Source organism: Salvelinus namaycush, chromosome 29 (assembly GCF_016432855.1).
Source record: "Salvelinus namaycush isolate Seneca chromosome 29, SaNama_1.0, whole genome shotgun sequence".
In the NCBI taxonomy this organism is placed as follows: Eukaryota; Metazoa; Chordata; class Actinopteri; order Salmoniformes; family Salmonidae; genus Salvelinus; species Salvelinus namaycush.
This window is the reverse complement of record NC_052335.1, coordinates 33,373,340-33,395,220: the sequence shown is the minus strand read 5'-3', so window position 1 is coordinate 33,395,220 and position 21,881 is coordinate 33,373,340. Positions and strand designations below refer to the sequence as shown.

Sequence of the window (21,881 nt, the reverse complement as noted above, 5' to 3'; positions counted from 1 at the left end):
TGTTCTTAACGCCTCTTAAGGATCCACCCCTTTTTTTCAATTTTCGCCTAAAATGACATACCCAAATCTAACTGCCTGTAGCTCAGGAGACTAAACTGCTTGGTGTAACCCTGGATTGTAAACTGTCATGGTCAAAATATATTGAACAGTAGCAAGGATGGGGAGAAGTCTGTCCATAATAAAGCGTTGCTCTACCTTCTTAACTTTAGGATCGGACCCTTTAAAAATTTTTTTTTGCCTAAAATGACATACCCAAATCTAACTGCCTGTAGCTTAGGTCCTGAAGCAAAATATGCATTTTCTTGGTACCATTTGAAAGGGAACACTTTGAAGTTTGTGGAAATGTGAAAGGAATGTAGGAGAATCTAACCCATTAGATCTGGTAAAAGATAATACAAAGAAAAAAAAACATTTTTTTGTACCATCATCTTTGAAATTATAGGCCATAATGTAGAAAGCCCATAATGTATTATTCCAGCCAATTTGCAATTTAGATTTTGGCCACTAGATGGCAGCAGTGTATGTGTAAAGTTTTAGATTGATCCAATGAACCATCGCATTTCTGTTCAAAATTTTGTATCAGACTGCCCAAATGTGCCTAATTTGTTTATTAATCATTTTTCATGTTCAAAACTGTGCTCTCTCTTCAAACAAGGGCATGGTATTATTTCACTGTAATAGCTACTGTAAATTGGACAGTGCAGTTAGGTTAACAAGAATTTCAGCTTTCTGGCAATATCAGATATGTCTATGTCCTGGGAAATGTTCTTGTCCCACAGGGGACCCACCGATCCTGAATAAGTTTTTTTTAACTGACTTTACTAAAGGTAAAAAAAAAATATATATATATACACTGCTCAAAAAAATAAAGGGAACACTAAAATAACACATCCTAGATCTGAATGAATGAAATATTCTTATTAAATACTTTTTTCTTTACATAGTTGAATGTGCTGACAACAAAATCACACAAAAATTATCAATGGAAATCAAATGTATCAACCCATGGAGGTCTGGGTTTGGAGTCACACTCAAAATTAAAGTGGAAAACCACACTACAGGCTGATCCAACTTTGATGTAATGTCCTTAAAACAAGTCAAAATGAGGCTCAGTAGTGTGTGTGGCCTCCACGTGCCTGTATGACCTCCCTACAACGCCTGGGCATGCTCCTGATGAGGTGGCGGATGGTCTCCTGAGGGATCTCCTCCCAGACCTGGACTAAAGCATCCGCCAACTCCTGGACAGTCTGTGGTGCAACGTGGCGTTGGTGGATGGAGCGAGACATGATGTCCCAGATGTGCTCAATTGGATTCAGGTCTGGGGAACGGGCGGGCCAGTCCATAGCATCAATGCCTTCCTCTTGCAGGAACTGCTGACACACTCCAGCCACATGAGGTCTAGCACTGTCTTGCATTAGGAGGAACCCAGGGCCAACCGCACCAGTATATGGTCTCACAAGGGGTCTGAGGATCTCATCTCGGTACCTAATGGCAGTCAGGCTACCTCTGGCGAGCACATGGAGGGCTGTGCGGCCCCCCAAAGAAATGCCACCCCACACCATGACTGACCCACCGCCAAACCACTCATGCTGGAGGATGTTGCAGGCAGCAGAACGTTCTCCACGGCGTCTCCAGACTCTGTCACGTCTGTCAGATGTGCGTGTGAACCTGCTTTCATCTGTGAAGAGCACAGGACGCCAGTGGCGAATTTGCCAATCTTGGTGTTCTCTGGCAAATGCCAAACGTCCTGCACGGTGTTGGGCTGTAAGCACAACCCCCACCTGTGGACGTCGGGCCCTCATACCACCCTCATCGAGTCTGTTTCTGACCGTTTGAGTAGACACATGCACATTTGTGGCCTGCTGGAGGTCATTTTGCAGGGCTCTGGCAATGCTCCTCCTGCTCCTCCTTGCACAAAGGCGGAGGTAGCGGTCCTGCTGCTGGGTTGTTGCCCTCCTACGGCCTCCTCCACGTCTCCTGATGTACTGGCCTGTCTCCTGGTAGCGCCTCCATGCTCTGGACACTACGCTGACAGACACAGCAAACCTTCTTGCCACAGCTCGCATTGATGTGCCATCCTGGATGAGCTGCACTACCTGAGCCACTTGTGTGGGTTGTAGACTCCGTCTCATGCTACCACTAGAGTGAAAGCACCGCCAGCATTCAAAAGTGACCAAAACATCAGCCAGGAAGCATAGGAACTGAGAAGTGGTCTGTGGTCACCACCTGCAGAACCACTCCTTTATTGGGGGTGTCTTGCTAATTGTGTTAATTTTTAATTGTGGTAATTGTGTTTTGCATAGAACGAAAGTTAATTGCATTCGTTTTGGAACCGTTTGGCCAGATGCCTCGTTTAAAGCCCACGGGAAGTCGCCTTAAAACAAAGTAACGTAATTAATCACGAGGTACGCTTCTATGTTTTCACATGCAAAAGAGATTGCTTTTGGTAAAAATCTGCCTTCCCAATGACAACCATTTTGAAAATCCAAACATATATTTTATGGAAAAGAGATGCTTCTGGACGATGCACCATGCTGCCTTGTTGACAACATGACAGAGCTGCTCAGATTACTGTTCCATTTGAAAAGGGTGCTTCTCCAATACCCCTTTTGCCTAGTCATGTCACAGGCCATTGGCCGGTGCCCCGCGGCTCAGAATAATCGAATCTGCCCATTTCTACGGAAGTGCAGTGACATTATCCACTCAGAGAGGAGAAAGAGATGGAGGAAGGGGAATGATGAAGTGGATTCTGAATCTCATGGAGGTAAAATCAAGGAGAATTGGAATATTGTCCAAAAGAATGGAAAACGGAGCAAACTAGACTACAGTGATGAGAATGTCACTTCGTATCTTGTAGGAGTATGGTTTATAAATGAGGAGCAGATGATAGAATTAACATTCTTGAGGAATCCATTTGAGATATCCAGACTGGCAGAGAGAGTGCTGGGTAAAGTGAAGGCTGTGAGGATCACGAGACGCAGGCTGGTTTAGATTTTTTTGTGCTTCTGAGGATCAGAAGAAACGTGTGTTGCGTCTCACCCGATTTGATAAGTTTGAAGTGTTGTGTGTGTGTCTCTTAGGAACAGGGCACTCAAGGGGGTTATATCTGGAGTCTCGTGGGAAGTAGATGTTGAAGAGATGAAAAATATTCCTGGAGTGATTGATGCACTTTGGATTAATTGTGTGGTGAATGAAGAAAAAGTGAAGAGTCTATCTGTTCTTTTGTTTTTTGATGTGGAGTCTCTCCCTACTCAAGTGAAGTTAGGGTATATTAACTACAGAGTTAGAGCCTTTATCCCAAGACCAATGCAGTGGAATCATTGTAAAGCTTTGGGTCATGTTTCGAGTGTTTGCAGAAGGGAGAAACCGAGATGTCCAAGTTGTGGAAAATATCATATTGTATGTTATAAAAGTGATGAAAATGTGACATGTTGCAATTGTGGTGGGAACCATGAAGCCACGTCTTTCAAATGCCCCACAAGGGTGAAAGAAAATGAGGTGGCCAAAGTCAGGGCTATCCAGAGCATATCACATGCAGCAGCTGTTAAAAGGGTTGAGGGTGTGAATGGAGTCCATGGTGGTGGATAGGCCTTCACTCCAGGCTGCAGGGGGTCCCTTTCACTTGCAGGATCCTGACATTTATAATGTTAAGGTGAACTTTGTGGCCTTTATAGCTATGGTGATAAATGGCACTGCCAAGGTGGAGAGAAGGTCCAGGAAGATATAAATCATTGTGGAAGCGGCAGAGCGGTTCCTGGGGCTGAAAGATTTCCGACGAAGGAGTTACATGGAATATTTTCACAAGCCGTACCACCCTCTCAGGCCCTAGAGCCTGAGAAGGGAGATATGGAGAATTGAAAGAAGGAAGAAGTGGGAGTTTTGTTTTGCTTTTTCAATGTAACATTTTTATTTGGGTGGATTAAGTTAGTTTCCCTATAACATATGGCTTTTCTTTTGACCTTGTTTTGGCTTCAACCCGTCCAGTTGGTGGCGGCAACACACCTTTTTGGGTTGTAGTCCGCCATAAAACTCACAGACGAAGAAGACGAATAGGCGGATCAAAAAATATATAATCCAATCGCTTTCGTCCTTTGCTGGCGGTTCATTTTAAATGTGTGAAAAGCACCGACGTAACCAGCTGTAGCCAACTTTTGCATTTTAAGATTTGAGAAGAGAAACGGTAAATATATTTTGTATAATTACAGAAACTGTAAATTGTCTTTAGCTAGCTAAGTTTGAGTTGTACATTACATAATGTAACGTTACAAGCTCACAAGCTCACAACCACGAACTCGACCGGTCCCTTTCATTAAGCTAGCTAACGTTAGTTATAAAATAACTGTGTTGCTGCCAAACTAACGTTAGCTTGAAGCTGGTAACGTTAGTATTTTAATGAGTGGCGTTTCAGCATTACTAAAATAACAAAAATGCAAACCAATAAAGTTAGCTCGCTAGTGTGTCATGAACAGCAGATTGCTGGCTAATGTTAGTTAAATCAACAAATGAGTCGTTTATAAAAATCTAAGTTGGCCTAAAGTCTGTCGATGTGCCCTTGAGCAAGGCACTCAAACCTAATTTATCCTGTCAAAGGCTATGGATATGAGCGTCTGCTAAATGACTAAACTGTAAATGTTACTTCAGCCACGTACTAACTGTTAGCTAGCTTGCGTTACTATTACCAAGTGTAAACGTTTAAGTGTTTTTGTTTTGTATTCTAGTCGTAAATGAATATACGTTAGTTAGCGTTAGTAATGTAGAAGGAACACTGACAAATTCAGTACAATACGTCCAATATAACTTTAGTGAAGTGCGTATGTATGGTGTCATGTACACTGGTGTCATGTTGTAATCTAGATTGTAGGCTACTTTATATATTAGAAATTTAAAGTAACTAGCTAGTGAACATCCCCTTTTTTTCAAAGTTGTGGTTATGGCCCAGGTGGAGGCAGAACGGGAGCTGTTTAAAGAGAACATCCAGCCATTGAGAGAGGGATTGGCTGTGACTGGTCTGCACCTCAGCCACCAAGAGGGATCCAGCCATGCAGCTATCCAGCAACAGAGACAGTATGTCGACAACGCTGTCTTCACAATGTTACTAGCTAGCTATATTCAACCATTTTAGGTTTGGTGATAAGAATCACGTTCCGGGCTATTCTGTTTTGGTTTTGTGTAGAGATATATTATAATATCTGTTCTAGAATTTGGTATTGTGTCGATTTGTTGATTTTCTACATGGGGCGTATCTTTAAAAGTTCACACAGGCTCAGTCTATAACATTGAAAGCTCCGTGTTTGTGCCCCACAGAGCGTTTGAATTGGAACTCCGTATGTACACTGGAGATGATCCACTTGATATCTGGGATAGGTGAGATGTGCAGCAGCATATGCAATTCACCTCACTCAGTAACACCACACACACAGAGGTTTAGACATACCCCATGCTCCCTAACTTCACCTGCCATGATGGTTTTTGTGTGATCTGTTTTTAGCTTTTGTATAGGTCCATTTTTTAAATCCTGTTAAACCTGCTTCCAATCCAAAATGTCCCTCGGGACTATAGTTTGACCACACAGACACACACACACTCTGGGACCATACACAACTTTGGCTTCTGTGTTGTGCAGGTACCTAAAATGGACACTCAAGACCTACCCCCAGGGTAGTAAAGAGAGCAGTCTTACGGCCATGCTGGAGAGGGCTGTGCAGCTCTTTGCTCATGACAAGAAATACTACGATGACCCCCGTTACATCAACCTCTGGATCAATTTGGTGAGTCGCTAGTCCAGGTTGTTAGTGCGTGATCCTCCACTACCGCCCTGTATTAAACGACGTTGAACTCCATAGACAAACTCCGCTAACGCCCTGGACCAGAGCTAGTGAGCGGCAACATGACATGGATTGCTAAAAGATGAAGGAATACCGATAGCCTCGTGTGCCTCGCTTCTATGATCACACTCTGGTGGTCAATGAGAATATCTACATTTTTATGTGTGATCTTGTTCATATCCAATTTGTTTATTGAGCTAAGCAAGAGCTAAGGCAGTTTATTGCCCACTCATACAACATCACACTTGCAAACGCATGCTTTACTAAGTATAGCCTGGAATATTGTAATCCAAATGAAATATTGCTCAGTTTCATTGTTTCCCTTCATTGACAATAGTGAAATGGACTGATATTCGCTGTATTCCCCAAGCTAATACTAGGTGTAATAATGCATGTTTACAGCCATGTTTAGATGCTCGTATCAATTTGTATGAAAATGTGAACGGGTTGGAACAAACATTTTCCAATCATTCTGAAAATAATCGTAATTTATTTTGTTATGTTCCGACCGGAAGAATAAAGTTCTGAACCGGTTAGAACCCCAAAAAGTATCAGTTTATAGTTTTTGTTTAAAAAAAATTTACCTAGTGAAATCAATTGTTTTGACATTTGGCTATTTAATTTACTCCACCAATTAGCACGGATAGAGCAGCTGGCTATGGAATGGGTAAGCTAGTTTTATGGACAGATACTGTAAGTGCTAGAGGCAACGGACAGTTCACGGGTGAGGAGAGAGGGTGGACATGGAGGGAGCTTGGCTTAAAATGCAGACCATCATGATGTGGCTTGGAATGTGTTTAGGCTATTACTAGCATCATCATTTCACTGAATTATATACTAGACATTAGAAGTGTTTTTGGAACAAAAAATAACAACCGGTTCTCAAGATTTGAAAATGTTTGTTACAGTTCCTCTATTTTTTTGGGGTTCTGTTCATCGAACCTTTTCCAACCCCTGCCGTTCAATATACTGTACATTACTACTGGGTAAAGCACAGACATTGGCTTGCATGCTATCACTACCCACCTGTGTGCATCGATACAGAACTCTGAACATTTGACACAGCTTGGGTTGTGTTCATTAGGGTACGCAACGGAAAAGTTCTAAGTTATTTTGCAACATTAAACGAAAATTAGATTTTCTTATTGGACAAGTCCAGGTAGTTCCTCCTTATTTGAGTTTGTTTTGGTGCCTAATGGACACTGCTGTTTTGTAGGCCCAGAACAGCATGGAGCCCCTGGAAATGTTCAGCTACATGCAGGCCAACGGCATCGGACTCACTCGGGCTGACCTTTACATTACCTGGGCGGAGGAGTTCGAGAAGCACGGCAACTTCCAGAAGGCAGACGCCATCTTCCAAGAGGGACTTAAGTGCGGAGCCCAGCCCATGGATAAACTTCAGCAATATCATAAGTGTGTGCTCCTTGTCTCTGTCCATTCCTTGTTAGCTGTCCTATGTCTGCCTCTGTCTACGTCATATACGGAAGGAAGTAGGCTGTAAACAATGTCTCATTACAAATAAGTCATAGTATTTAGATTTTCATTTGTACTGAACAGAATGTACTATTAGTTCATAGTAATTACTTTAGAGTGATTTAATGAGTATTTAGGCACAGCCCTTGTCCTTGCTTTTCTTGTGGTTTGGTGATTATTATTTTTTCCTTTTAGTGGTTTCCAGGCCAGGGTGGCCCATCAGGCTATGACTGCAACTGAGGAACCAGAACCAGCAAGAACCAGTATGGTAGACCTGAGACCACGGGGGAGGAAGAAGGACGTCGCACCAGTCAATCGAACAGAGGCTGCAGGTTAGCCCTTTGTGGTCGTTACTAGGGGTTTTGCTGCAAAGTTGCTGCTCTACGAATGGGTGTGTAGATGGGGCTTTCTCAGCCAATCGGCGCTGTTCTGAATTCAATGCCGTCTTTGAGGAAAGTGGATCCAGAGTCGGATCTTGGTTGATGTTTAGAAAATGTTCTAAAATGCAGTATTTTCAGATGAAATGCTGTACTTTGACGCAAGAAAAACCCATTGAGCCTTTGGTTAAAAGTAAAGTAGGGATGTAGCTGTTGAGAACTGTTTTGCTATCTTTGGTAGGACACTCTCAAAGGCTGAACTTGCAGTTGCCCAGACGGTCCGCTCGCCACATCCAGAAAAACCCGATCCTGGGGTTTAACGAGAACCAGGCGGATTCCCTTCAAGCTTCAGAACTGAAGCTGGAACCCTGGATGGCACCACCCAGCAGCCGGGCCAAAGAGAATGAAGTCATGCCTGAGCAATTGGCCGACAAGGTTTGACCGCCGATCTCCATAGATAACTTGACCTGTCATTTTCATTGCATCAATGTGCACTGTTTCTAATCTGAGACTTTGTCGAGATGGCTTGCCAGTAGTGAATAGAATTGAGTTGGTAGACTTGGCTTTGTGTTTTAATATGGAACTAATACCATTTTCTGTGGAACCTTTTTGTATTTGACTGTTTATAACTTATTATTAAGCCATTTTAAGGGGGTGTTCTTTGTCATGGCAGATTACCCAGAAGTCGTGGTGTTCTGCCTCCAGTGTAACGGTCCCTGCCAGCAGGCTCAACTTCCAGCCTTTTGTGGAGGAGGGTGACCAGACCCCTTCTGTGTGAGTAGTGGAGGAGGGTGACCAGACCCCTTCTGTGTGAGTAGTGGAGGAGGGTGACCAGACCCCTTCTGTGTGAGTAGTGGAGGAGGGTGACCAGACCCCTTCTGTGTGAGTAGTGGAGGAGGGTGACCAGACCCCTTCTGTGTGAGTAGTGGAGGAGGGTGACCAGACCCCTTCTGTGTGAGTAGTGGAGGAGGGTGACCAGACCCCTTCTGTGTGAGTAGTGGAGGACCAAAAAAAGCAGATACTTTAAAAATATATATATATTTTAAATATATGTTTGTAATAATGACAATTACAGCAATACTCAATGAATAATGAGCACTTATTTTTACTTAATACATAAATACAATCAATTTAGTCTCATAAATAATTAAACATGTTCAATTTGGTTTAAATAATTCAAAAACCGTGTTGAAGGTGACTGCCATGTATTTAAAAAAATAAAAAAGCTCGCGTTCAAGTTTCTTGCTCAGAACATATGAAAGCTGGTGGTTCCTTTTTACATGTCTTCAATATTCCCAGTTAAGAAGTTTTAGGTTATTATAGGACTATCTATACCATTTGTATTTCGTAGACCTTTGACTATTGGATGTTCTTATAGGCACTATAGTATTGCCAGCCTAATCTCGGGAGTTGATAGGCTTGAAGTAATAAACAGCGCTGTGCTTGAAACATTGTGAAAATCTGCTGGCAAACGGAGGAAAGTGCGGTTTGAATAAATGCTTACGAGCCTGCTGCTGCCTACCACCGCTCAGTCAGACTGCTCTATCAAATATGAAATCATAGACTTAATTATAATATAATAAACACACAAATACGAGCCTTAGGTCATTAATATGGTCAAGTCCGGAAACTATCATTTCGAAAACAAAACGTTTATTCTTCTAGTGAAATACGGAACCGTTCTGTGTTTTATCGAACAGGTGGCAACCTTAAGTTTAAATATTGCTGTTACATTGCACAACCTTCAATGTTATGTCATAATTGTGTAAAATTCAGGCAAATTAATTACGGCCTTTGTTAGGAAGAAATGGTCTTCACACGGTTCGCAACGAGCCAGGCGGCCCAAACTGCTGCATATACCCTGACTCTGCTTACACTGAACGCAACGAGCCAGGCGACCCAAACTGCTGCATATACCCTGACTCTGCTTACACTGAACGCAAGAGAAGTGACACAATTTCAGGCATCGCATTGATTATATGCAACGCACGACAAGCTAGTTAAACTAGTAATATCATCAACCATGTGTAGTTATCTAGTGATTTATGTTTTTTTATTTATATAAGAAGTTTAATGCTAGCTAGGAACTTACCATGGCTCCTTGCTGCCTGCACTCGCGTAACAGGTGGTCAGCCTGCCACGCAGTCTCCTCGTGGATTGCAATATAATCGGCGTCCAAAAATTCCAATTACTGATTGTTATGAAAACTTGAAATCGACCCTAGTTCACCAGCCATTCCGATTAATCGGTTGACCTCTAGACCAGACCCCTTCTGTGTGAGTAGTGGAGGAGGGTGACCAGACCCTTTCTGTGTGAGTAGTGGAGGAGGGTGACCAGACCCTTTCTGTGTGAGTAGTGGAGGAGGGTGACCAGACCCTTTCTGTGTGAGTAGTGGAGGAGGGTGACCAGACCCTTTCTGTGTGAGTAGTGGAGGAGGGTGACCAGACCCCTTCTGTGTGAGTAGTGGAGGAGGACTAAAGTTGACTCAAGCAGCTGATCAAGGGCCAGGTTAGAGTAACTCCCCTCATGGTTAAAGATGGACTCTGCAAACTAATTTTGTTGTTACAAATGTCTCAAGTGTAAAGAGTAAGGTTCATAAATGCATATAAAGAACACTCGCATGAATTTTCTACCTGTTCAGAATTAATGTTGGTGCATATTCTGGTCAAAAATGTGTTTTCGTAAAAGGAGTAAATTACAAGAAGTTAATGCATAAACTCTCAATGGTCTGGTTATGCTCTTAGAAACCATGGAAACTCTTGTTTGCAGTAGCTAACTAACCAAGTAGGCTTGCTAATGTCTTCTCTTGACTAAATGCAGCAAAAATAATCTCCCCTTTCTCCACGGCTACAGGTCTGAGTGTAAGATTGACCCGGCAGTGAACACTGTCCTCTCTGATCACCCGCCCCCCTCCAAAGAGGAGTCTGCGTTGGAGGAGGGAGGAGGCGGGGTGAAGGAACAGAGCATGTACCTCAAAGAGCTGCTGCTGAATGGTGCTGTGGAGCTGAGCATCGAAGAGCTGCGTGCCGAACACTACTTCACACGCAAGCGGCAAGAAATCGAAGGTTACCATTGGACAGTAACTGTCACATTATACCTGGGATGTTCCATGACATTTGACATATTTCCTGTTTTCACATGCATCTTTTAAAGTATATACATACAACCGATATTGATTTGGTCAAAATACTTGGGTAAAGCTGTGTGTATCCATGTTCATGTAAATTGTCGGGGAATAAAATGGGCTACTGTGCTTTCGACTGCTGTTTCACACGGTCACTCGGGGCCTACCATTTTGTCTTCTGACTTTATTTATTTTTTTCACTGATCTTCTCTCCTCATATTGGCATATTCCCTCAAGGTCAACCACCCATGACTCTTTATTCATTGTTTATTCCCTCCCTTTCCTTTGGATAGAGACAATTCAACAGCAGAACCAAGCCAAAGAGAGGCTGAGGCAACAGATAAATGAGAAGCAACGACTGCTTCAGTTGCAGCAATCCCAGCAACGATCACAACTATCACAACAGGCAAGTGGCAAAGACTCTTAATCTACGGTCGTGTTCATTAGGGCACATCGTAGCAACACGTTTTGTAACAGTGTCTCTTATTGGATAAATTCAGCTATTATCTACCCCTTTCGTTGCATTTCGTGCCTACTGAACACTACCCTGGTTTGAGACCTGAGCTTGCATTGCAAATGTCCAAATTGTTTTGCAATTGTGATTTGCCGTCCCTTTTTCTTTTCAGTTGGAGGTCTGTTTAGGAAACCCAGCTAGAAAGTGTTTAGACAAACTGCAGAGGTCATTGATGTCGACTGTGAAAGCAACTTGTTTGGGATAGTTAGTCTAGTAGCAGATAACCATATTATCTGGGTCGTGTTCAGTAGAGCGCACCGTAGCCAGTATTTCCCCAGTTTAATATTTTTTTGGTATAGATGTATGCCCCAGGAAGACCCAACTTTACTCTGCCACTGCTTCTGAAAAATATCCTAGGGGTTGCAACAGGAAAATTAGTTTCTTATTGGACAAGTTAGTTTCTAAACATTTTCTCATTACTGAACACAACCCTGCTGTCTAAAAGCGATTTCATGCAAAATAAACAATTTTCCTAACTTTTTGCTCCTAGGTCGTCACTGGGACCGAGTCCATGCAAATAACAGAGTGTAGGTCTGGAACTGTCCTACCTACCAGCCAACAGAATGCAATGGCCTTCCAGATCTTTGATGAAGGATCCCAGTCTGGCTCTGCACATGGGTCTGGGTAAGCCATTGAGAATCCTGTCATATATCACTGCATTAATAAACATTATAAACTGGGTGGTTCAAGCCCTGAATGCTGATTGGCAGACAGCCGTTGTATATCAGACCGTATGCCAAGTGTATGACAAAACATTTATTTTTAGTGCACTAATTACATTGGTAACCAGTTTATAATAGCAATAAGGCACCTCTAGGGTTAGTGATAGATAGATGTGTGTGTGTATATATATATATGGCCAATATACCACGGCTAAGGGCTGCGTCCAGGCACTCCGCGGTGCATCGTGCTTAAGAACAGACCTTAGCTGTGGTATATTGACCGTATAGCCCACCTCGGGCCTGATTGCTTAAGTCTAGTTTACATTGTCATAGACAGTCAAACAAATCATATTTTCACATACATGAATTAGGCTATATGACAATGAAATGTCTCCCCCATTTTACTTTACAGAAACCCTATTCCCTGTGAAAAGGACATGTTTCCAGGTTTGTGTTCATTACAGTATGCATCTACGCTATACATGCTGTAACGCTATACATGCAACATACAAAAAATTGTGAGGTAAAAAAAATGTTAGGTATTTGATAGTCAATTATCAACTTTGACCTGTACTTGAGGTCTTTCTCTGACTTGATTGCTATTTTAGATGATGTTTTCCTACCTGCTGGAGACAGAGGTCTTTGCTTTAAGACTCCATACCCATTTCCAGGTAATTCTGAATGAACACAAGTCCTCTAAATGTCAACCTGCTTCAAAAATATATTAAGGAAGTTTTGTAACATGGGTTAAAACATGTTATTTTGAAACAGTACTATTATTTGGATAACTAATAATTGTGGGAACAATGACACTAATCAAAGTATTTCAGACTTTTCCATGCACTTCAAAGGTGATCGCAAATTTTTTTTTTTTTTGACAGGTGGCAGTATCCCCCGCTCTGCACGAACTCAATTATATAAGGTTTGGACAGTTTTTGTAACTGAAATTTAAATTTTGTGCTACGAAGTGACCTCTCTAATCTAGTACAGTTCAGGCAAGACCATCAATGATACACTGCCTTTGAATGTATAGCCTGTTCCCAGATCTGTTTGTGCAGTCTTGCTAACTCAGACCTGAGCTCAGTCTAGTGTACGTATGTTATCTGTTGGAAGTTCCTAGTTGCACAAAAAAATCATATCAATAGGTAGATTGATTGACTTGTACCATCCAGAACTTCCCAGAGAGAACAGAGTCCCTGAACGAGGAGGTGGTCAGCGGCCACAAGAACAAGACTCTGTGCTCCAGCCCAGAGGACACGCAGGACTTTGTGAAGGCCGCCAAGATGGCCTCCTCTCCTTATCACGCCATGGGACAGAGGGCTGTCTCGCCCAACGCTGGCATTCTGACCAAGGAGCCCGGCATTAACCCTGAACTTGACTCGGACGGAAGGAAGAAGCTCAGGTATAGTTTGACCACCCAATGACTTGACCCGACTGACAAGTCCACTAGCCTTATTGAGAGTTTGATGGCAGCGAGCTCTGTAGCATGTCCCCTTTCACTCCCGGAGTCATTCTAAACCAACTCTGCCAGTGCAAGTCATGATGATAAGCCGGGGCTGTGTTCATTGATGCGGGCACACCGTTGTAAAATGTTTTGAAGGTATCTGAAAATGACCCGTTTCTTATTGGACAAGTTCAGGTATTACCTCCCCTCTTTACAACTCGTTTTCTTCAGTTTCATGCCAAATGAACACAACCCCGCTCAAATGGAAAATAAAGGGAAAAGTCATAACGTGCAGCTCTGAAGTTACCAACATTCTAAAACCCATTGTATTGCTTTCACCAATTATGTCAAAACAGTAATTACTTCAAGAAAATAGCTATTTGAACAGGGCACTTGTGACCATCTCCTTGATGTTTGCTCTGCAGCCCCATCCAAGAAGCCAGTCTGGAGGCTTGGGGCTCCATGGCTTCAGGCCCCACCTCCGCCTCCTCCGTGTGCACGAACTCTGGAGGAAAGGCCGTCCACCACCTCGGCAGGCTGGAGGAGAGCCACGCCGAACCCCACCTCGACGCCATGGACCAGAATTCACCATGCAGTGAGTATCTCGATGGTAGAGCATGGTGGTTTCAACTCCAGGGTTGTGGGTTTGATTCCCACGGGGGACCAGGACAGAGAAGGGGGGAAGTGTGAAATGTATGCACTACTGTAAGTTGCTCTGCATAAGAGCCTGCTAAATGACATAATTTAATTTTTTAAAAATAAAAATACTTTGCCAATGCTAAATTACACACAATCCTATTTCCAGTATAAATTCTTGCCTGCCTTTTCTTTGGCTGTCCAAGAAAGCCATATTTCACCTCAATCAATGTAAAAGTGTTGCACATGGCAGTTTAGTGGACCAAAAAAAAAATAAGCATTCTATAAATTTTATTAAAATACCTTTTTTCATTTTGATTGTTTGTAATCTTATGTTTCAGTAGAAGCATTGGTCCATAGTAGGTAACTGTTAACGCCATGTGGTCCATAAGAAACTATTAGTTATGAATTCATGTGTTCAATTGCACACTGACATTTCATTTCACCTATTTAACACTGCTGAATCTGACTATTTGGGGGTTCAACCCAGTGCCCATTCACTTTGGATTCCATTCATTTTGTATGACTAGTATATTTAAGAATCTTGTCTTCACTAGGAGCTGTAAGGAATAAGTAAAGTCTATTTGATGTTGGAATGCCTTGTTCTTTCATCCTGGTATTGCAGTACAACCTGTGATTGAGGACCCTTGCAGTGTGAGGGTGAGACAACGGTTGCTGGATCAAGTGGACCTGAGCTCCTTTCCTAACTTCTACTCAGAGGATGGTCCCCTTCCCATGGCTGAGGAAGATGATGTGCTGATTCTAGGTAGTTCAACTAATAATGAATGCTGGACGGTTGGTTTAATGATGGCTGGACGGTTGGTTTAATGATGGCTGGACGGTTGGTTTAAATGACGGATTATAACTCTACACCGCTTGTTCATCTTCTTTTTTTTTTACTGTCTTGCTTAAAGGGAACGACACCTTTGCTACCTATTCCAAGATGGACTATGAGAACTTTTCCATCTATGCAGGCCAAGGTGGGGGTGACGTTGCCATTAAGGTAAGGCAGTGAATGACTGAACTCAAAGTAGATTTAAATAACTGTCCTTCATGTGAGTTGATGAGTTGAATGATTTCCTACATGCACGCTCCACCTCAAACAGTTTGTGTATGCAGACTCCACCTCAATCGATCTAGAATTGCAGATTAAGCAAAATTGCACTGCTGGTTCGTTCGGAACGTTGGCTTTATTTTAAAGGCAAAGTTTTGAGTTTTTCCCCGCCACTTGTTTTGCTATAAAGCTGAGGGATGGAGCTGGAGAAATCAAGTCCATATATGGTGCTATGGATGCAATGACTGACAGTCCATGAGATCAACATGATGGTTTTGACATTCCAGTGAGTTGAGATCTAACACGTCACTCTTGCCTTGTGCAGCTGGAGCGCACTGCGGTGCCGTGGGACTTCTACATCGGCTCAAAACTGAGGGAGCGACTAGCCCGGGACTCCCAGGCACCCATCCACGACGCGGGGCGCTGCTTCCTGTTCCAGGATGGCTGCGTCACGGTCCACAAGGCCCCCCAGCAGAGCACACTGCGTGTGGGTAGTTCCACCCCTGTCCTCCATGCATTATTGTACCCTTATAGAATCTGCTTTTTTTAAATACATTTTTTTTACCTTTTATTTAACTAGGCAAGTCTGTTAAGAACAAATTCTTATTTTCAAAGACGGCCTAGGAACAGTGGGTTAACTGCCTTGTTCAGGGGCAGAATGACATATTTTTACCTTGTCAGCTCGGGGATTCGATCTTGCAACCTTTCCCCACCCATAAAATAACAATAGCTCGGCGTATAAACCATTTGCAAGATGTCATTTTATAGTCTATAAACGGAAGAAAATTATCTGAAACGAGGAGGTTGTATTTGAACTTGTCCATTAAGAACCGCTAGTTGAGTTCTTTTTGCAAAAAAACAATAGTTATGATGTAAAGAACAGGATTCTGCTTAAAAAAACAACCATTAAGGTCTGCGGTTCCTCTCCTTCTGTCATACACAGGAGGTGGCTGAGGAGTCCTTTGAGGAAATCGTGGCCTCCCTGGCCATGCAGACAGTGGAGCTGGTGAGACTCATGCACTCCTGCCACCTGATCCACGGAGCTCTCAGTCCAGACACACTGGTCATGAATCGGTATGCACACACACGGTCCAGCCACACATGCATATGAGTTGCTGAATGCAGACTTGCATGCATTGTTCAGACTCCTGACATACAGGCATATTACTTACTCACTGTAGTCCTTGCATGCTTGCATACACTCGCTGTGGGAGATGAACAGTAGGGCTGTTTCCCTACATGTGGATTTGATCTTTAAATCCAGTCATATAATCTACTAGTCTTATTCTTCCTTTTCTCTGCTTCCCCCTCAGTCCTTATGATGAACCAATGGATGAGATTGGTGCTGCCGTTGCGCTGGACTTCTCCTGCTCCGTGGACCTGGAGCTTCAGCCAGAGGTGACAGCAGCACACAGCCTCCCAACAGCCCAGAACTTCATCACACAGGGCCTACTAGCCCCCTCTGCCAGCCCCTATCAGGTACGGTACACACCTGTCTACAGCCTCTTGTTTCCATCGTCACATCGCTACATGCTTTCCAGAGTCTAAAGACTTCAAGAATAAAGTCAATGTTTCACTATTTTTAATTGATATGCACACCCCAAAAACCCCTGGCCTGCCCCCATCAGCATCTTTATACTTTATTTACATTATGTAGGATGTATTTTATTTATTGCATTGCCCCAATGCTCTTCTGTACCTCACCCATATGTGTTTCTCTCTTTAATCATGTTCTTCCCTTATGTAAGCTGCACTGCAATTAGGTTTTCTTTAATGTAAAATGTTCCATTGTGGTACGTATATTTAAATAAAACCCATCCTAAAAATCTACCCGATACCTCCATTTATGATTTGAGAGTTGCTCTGCTCTAGTTCAGTAGCTGTTCCTCTCCCCTAGTTCAGTAGCTGTCGCTCTCCCTGATTACAGGTGGATCTCCTGGGCATTGCAGAGACTGTCCACACTCTGCTGAAGAAGAGAACCATGTGCCTGGTTAAGGAAGACTCCGTGTGGACACTGGAGGAATATCAGGAAGCACATCCCAGGTACGGTTTCCTCTTGTCATGTCCTGCCGCTGGGTCCTCACCAGTTGCCAGTCAGAAGGCCTGTCCTACTCGACCAATCGGATGAGGGGGTGTGAGGAACGACCAATCCGATGAGGGAGTATGTGTATGCAGACGAGAGGCTTGCGTTGCTTGAATCTAGTGTTCATCAATGTGATTAGCTTATTTATTATCTAATAAACCAACCGTTTTAAATGCAGAGTCCTAATTGGATGTCTTATTCAAACTCTCCTAGCGAGCTTGTTTGCCCTTACTACTTGTGTTAAACCAAAATAGGTTTAATATCTGCATTGTTTTAAAAATGGCATGTTGACAAATTGACACCTTGATTTTTGATTTAAAAAATCCACAAGTAAAATGTAGTTTCACATATTTCATAATTTTTTTAATATGACAACTTCAACCTTATTTGCTTTGTGAGGTGTTAAAGTTCTCAGTTAGCCATTGTTATGTTAATGAAATCTGAAAAGTACCAGTGGCCTGGCTTTGGCCCCAAGTGAGAGATGGGTGCCGGGCCGCAGAGATGGAAACTAAGTCTGAGCCTTTTGGGTGAAAACACGGGTTGAAACCTGTCTGGAAATGTTCTATTAGCCCATCTTCTTAGGAGGACAAATGTAACTTTGTTTTAAATGTTTTTGTTTTTTTACTGATATTTTGTTACATTTATTCCTGCACTTTACATACAGTACTTTTAATACACAGTATTATGTTTTGATATACACATTATATATCAAACTTGAACTCAAGAGATGCTATTTTGAAAATGAGGCATTTCCCACCAACCGGAATATGCCTCATCACACACCCTCATCTGATTGGTCCAGTAGGCGGGCCTTCTGACTTCGTGCCTGTTGTAACTAGTGATGACCCTGCGGCTGTCTGATAAGTGGTCATGGAGAGAATTATGAGGTTAGGAAGCCATTTAAGTATGTTGGAACACAACTGACTCCTGTCTTCCAATCCTCTTGTTTTTCACCATATTATCAAACACATTTATGTCACATGCGCCGACTACAACCGGTGTAGACTTCACTGTGAAAGGCCTACTTACGAGCCCTTACCCAACAATGCAGAGTTTACATTTATTTAATTTGTTATTTATTTTTAGATTTGCCAAAAAATAAATGGTAACAATAAAATGAGAGGCTATATACAAGGAGTATGTGCAGGGATACGAGGTAGAGGTAATATCTACATTTAGGTAGGAGTTAAGGTGAAGAGGCAATCGGGATAGATAATACACAGGGTATGTAAATAGTCAGCGTGGCCACTTGATTAACTGTTCAGCAGTCATATGGCTCGGGGGTAGAAGCTGTTCAGGAGCCTTTTGGTTCCAGACTTGGTGCTCCTGTACTAGAGGTCGACCGATTTTATGATTTTTCAACGCCGATACCGATTAATCGGCTGAGTTTTGTATTTATTTATTTATATATATTTTATAATAATGACAATTACAACAACACTGGACAAGCACTTTTATTTTAACTTAATATAATACAAAAATAAATTATATTTCGTCTCAAATAAATAATGAAACATGCTCAATTTGGTTTAAATAATGCAAAAACAGTGTTGAAGAAAGTAAAAGTGCAAGATGTGCCATGTTAGCTTTTTTTTATTATTTTTTTATTTTTATTTTTATAAGTTCGTTGCTCAGAACATATGAAAGCTGGTGGTTCAATATTCCCAGTTAGGTTTTAGGTTGTAGTTATTATAGGAATTATGACGGGTCGACTATTTCTCTCTACCATTTGTATTTCATATACCTTTGTCTATTGTATGTTCTAATAGTCACTTTAGTATTGCCATTAAAACCTAATTGCAGTGCAGCTTACATAAGGGAAGAACATGATTAAAAAGAGAAACACATATGGGTGAGATACAGAAGAGCATTGGGGCCATGCAATAATATTGCCTGCTAACATTAATTTATTTTAACACAATATGCAGGTTTTTAAAAAATAAATATGTATGATCTGTGTAATTTTAAGAAAGGCATTGATGTTCATGGTTAGGTACATTCGTGCAAAGGTTGTGCTTTTTTTTTTGCAAATGTGCTTTTGATAATTAAATCATCCCCCGTTGGCAAAGTAGGCTGTGATTCGATGATAAATTAACAGGCACCGCATTGATTTATATGCAACGCAGGACAAGCTAGATAACCTAGTAATATCATCAACCATGTGTAGTTAACTATTGATTATGTTAAGGTTGATTGTTTTTTGTAAGTTTAATGCTAGCTAGCAACTTATCTTGGCTCCTTGCTGCACTCGCGTAACAGGTGGTCAGCCTGCCACGCAGTTTCCTCGTGGAATGCAATGTAATCGGCGTCCAAAAATGCTGATTACAGATTTTGTAAACTTGAAATCGGCCCCAATTAATCGGCTATCCTGTACCGCTTGCCGTGCGGGAGCAGAGAACAGTCTATGACCTGAGTGGCTGGAGTCTTTGACCATTTTTAGGGCTTTCCTCTGACAGCAGTTTCCATACCAAGTCAAGATGCATTCAATGGTGCAGCTGTAGAACTTTGAGGAACTTGAAGCTCGCAACCAGCTCCACGAAAGCCCCGTCGATGTGAATGGGGGGGTGTGCTCGGCCCTCTGTTCACTGTAGTCGGTGATGAGACCTAATACCATTGCGTCGTCAGCAAACTTAATGATGGCGTCTGAGTCGTGCACGGCCACGCAGTTGTGGGTGAATGGAGTACAGGAGGGACCAAGCACGCGCCCCTGGGGGGCTCCCGTGTTGATGGTCAGCGTGGTGGATGTGTTGTTGCCTACCCTCCACCTGTAGACGGCCCGTCAGGAAGTCCAGGATCCACTTGCAGAGGGAGCAGTTCAGTCCCTGGGTCATTAGCTTGGTTGATGAGCTTGGAGGGCACTGGTGTTGAACGCTGCTGAGCTGTAGTCAATGAACAGTATCACGTAGGTGTTTCTTTTGTCCAGATTAGAGAGGGCAGTGTGGAGTACAATAGCGATTGCGACATCTGTTGGTGAATTGGAGTGGATCCAGGGTTTCTGTGATAATTGTGGTGAGCCATGACCAGCCTTTCAAAGCATTTCATGGCTACAGATTTGAGTGCCAGGGGTCGGTAGTCATTCAGGCAGGTTACCTTAGTGTTCTTGGGCACAGGGACTATGGTAGTCTGCTTGAAACGTGTTGGTATTAGACTCGGACAGGTTAAATGTCAGTGAAGACGCTGGTCAGGGCAAGCTCTGAGTATGCGTCCTAGTAATCAGTCTGGTCCTGCGGCCTTGTACCAAATCCATGAAGAAGTGAACGAGTGCACAATTCGGGAGAAAGGACACATTATTAGATTATTGGGATGCAGAGATTGTCTTTCATCCCCTGTCCCTCAAGCATATTCTTTTTATTTCAGTGACCGGAGCGATGCGTTTTGGAGCAAGTTCTTCCGGACCGTTCTGAATCCCGGAGACAGGCCTTCTGTATCAGTTCTCACAGAGCTACTTGAAGACATGAAGAAGTCTACATTTGCTTGCTACGGCGCGTAGTTTTTTTCCTAGCACTGCCTTCCTAGTGATATATCTACTTAGATTTTATTTGTCTCCTAGATGTTGCTGTTATTTTTTTGCTAGTCCCTTTGTTTTTCCCTAATTTCAATGTAATTGTTTTTGTGTTAAATGCGATTGATTGTTCATAATAAAGTATAGGTCTTATTCATTGACTGTTTTGCTTTTCAATGGTAGTATTCATTTTTAGGATGTACTGCCTATATATGGCCTGTAGAGGGTGTTGTCCTGGTGGCATCGATCATAGACCAGTCACCTCTGAACAGTTTTATGGTACATAAACAGAGAATTCTGTACTGACATAAATCTGAGTTATGTCTTAAGTTAGAGCACGGCATACACTTGCAGTTAACCAGCCAGACTTGTGTTGTGTTTTTTGGGGGGGGGGGGGGGCTGAAGTAACATAGTAAATGTAAATCTAGAACACTCCAATTAGTGTATGTTACATTTGGTCTGACATGCAGTGCCTTCAGAAGGTATTTACAGCTCTTGACTTCTTGCACATTTTGTTACAGCCTGAATTGAAAATGGAATACATTTAGATTTTGTTTGTCACTCAAACACTACCCCAAAGTGATATTGTTTTGGGAAATTTGTACAAATGTAAAGCTGAAATGTCAAGCCTAAATAAATTCAGAAGTGTACATTTGCTTAAGTCACTCTGTACCCCCCCCCCACACACAATGTATCTGTAAGGTCCCTCAGTCGAGCAGTGAATTTCAAACACCCGGGGGGGGGGGTTGAATATCCCTTTGCGCATGGTGAAGTTATTAATTACGCTTTGGATGGTGTATCAATACATCCAGTTACTGAAAACATACAGGCGTCTTTCCTAACTCCGTTGCCGAAGAGGAAGGAAACCACTCAGGGATTTCACCATGAGGGCAAGGGTGATTTAAAAAAATAAATAAAAGTTACGTTGCTTAATGGCTGTGATAAATGAGGATGGATCATCAACATTGTAGTTACTCCACAATACAAACCTAATTGACAGAGTGAAAAGAAACCTGTAAAGAATACAAATATTCCAAAATATGCATCCTGTTTGCAACAAGGCACTAAAGTAATACTGCAAAAAAAATGTCCTGAATACAAAGTGTTCCGTTTTGTGGCTAATACAACACATTACTGAATACCACTCCATATTTTTAACCATAGTGGTGGGTGCATCATGTTATGGG

General features: G+C 42.4%; 1 protein-coding gene across 2 annotated transcripts; it reads left to right on the top strand.

Moving 5' to 3' along the window:
* The first annotated feature begins 4,097 nt into the window (after positions 1-4,097).
* On the top strand, positions 4,098-20,853 carry LOC120024182 (mitotic checkpoint serine/threonine-protein kinase BUB1 beta-like). 2 transcript variants are annotated; one of them, XM_038968361.1, is made up of 23 exons: positions 4,098-4,180; positions 4,923-5,064; positions 5,305-5,364; positions 5,624-5,768; positions 7,042-7,238; positions 7,494-7,630; positions 7,917-8,110; positions 8,349-8,449; positions 10,529-10,740; positions 11,093-11,205; positions 11,804-11,937; positions 12,388-12,422; positions 12,584-12,646; positions 12,857-12,897; positions 13,148-13,377; positions 13,845-14,014; positions 14,681-14,821; positions 14,970-15,058; positions 15,435-15,596; positions 16,053-16,183; positions 16,423-16,588; positions 17,037-17,152; positions 20,550-20,853. In XM_038968361.1, the coding sequence occupies exons 2-23, from the start codon at positions 4,931-4,933 to the stop codon at positions 20,680-20,682; spliced, it is 2,904 nt and encodes a 967-aa protein (XP_038824289.1). In that variant the 5' UTR covers positions 4,098-4,180; positions 4,923-4,930; the 3' UTR covers positions 20,683-20,853. The 2 variants fall into 2 exon arrangements, with proteins under 2 accessions (XP_038824289.1, XP_038824290.1); XM_038968362.1 differs by having other exon boundaries at positions 4,124-4,180; positions 4,940-5,064.
* The last annotated feature ends 1,028 nt before the right edge of the window (positions 20,854-21,881 follow it).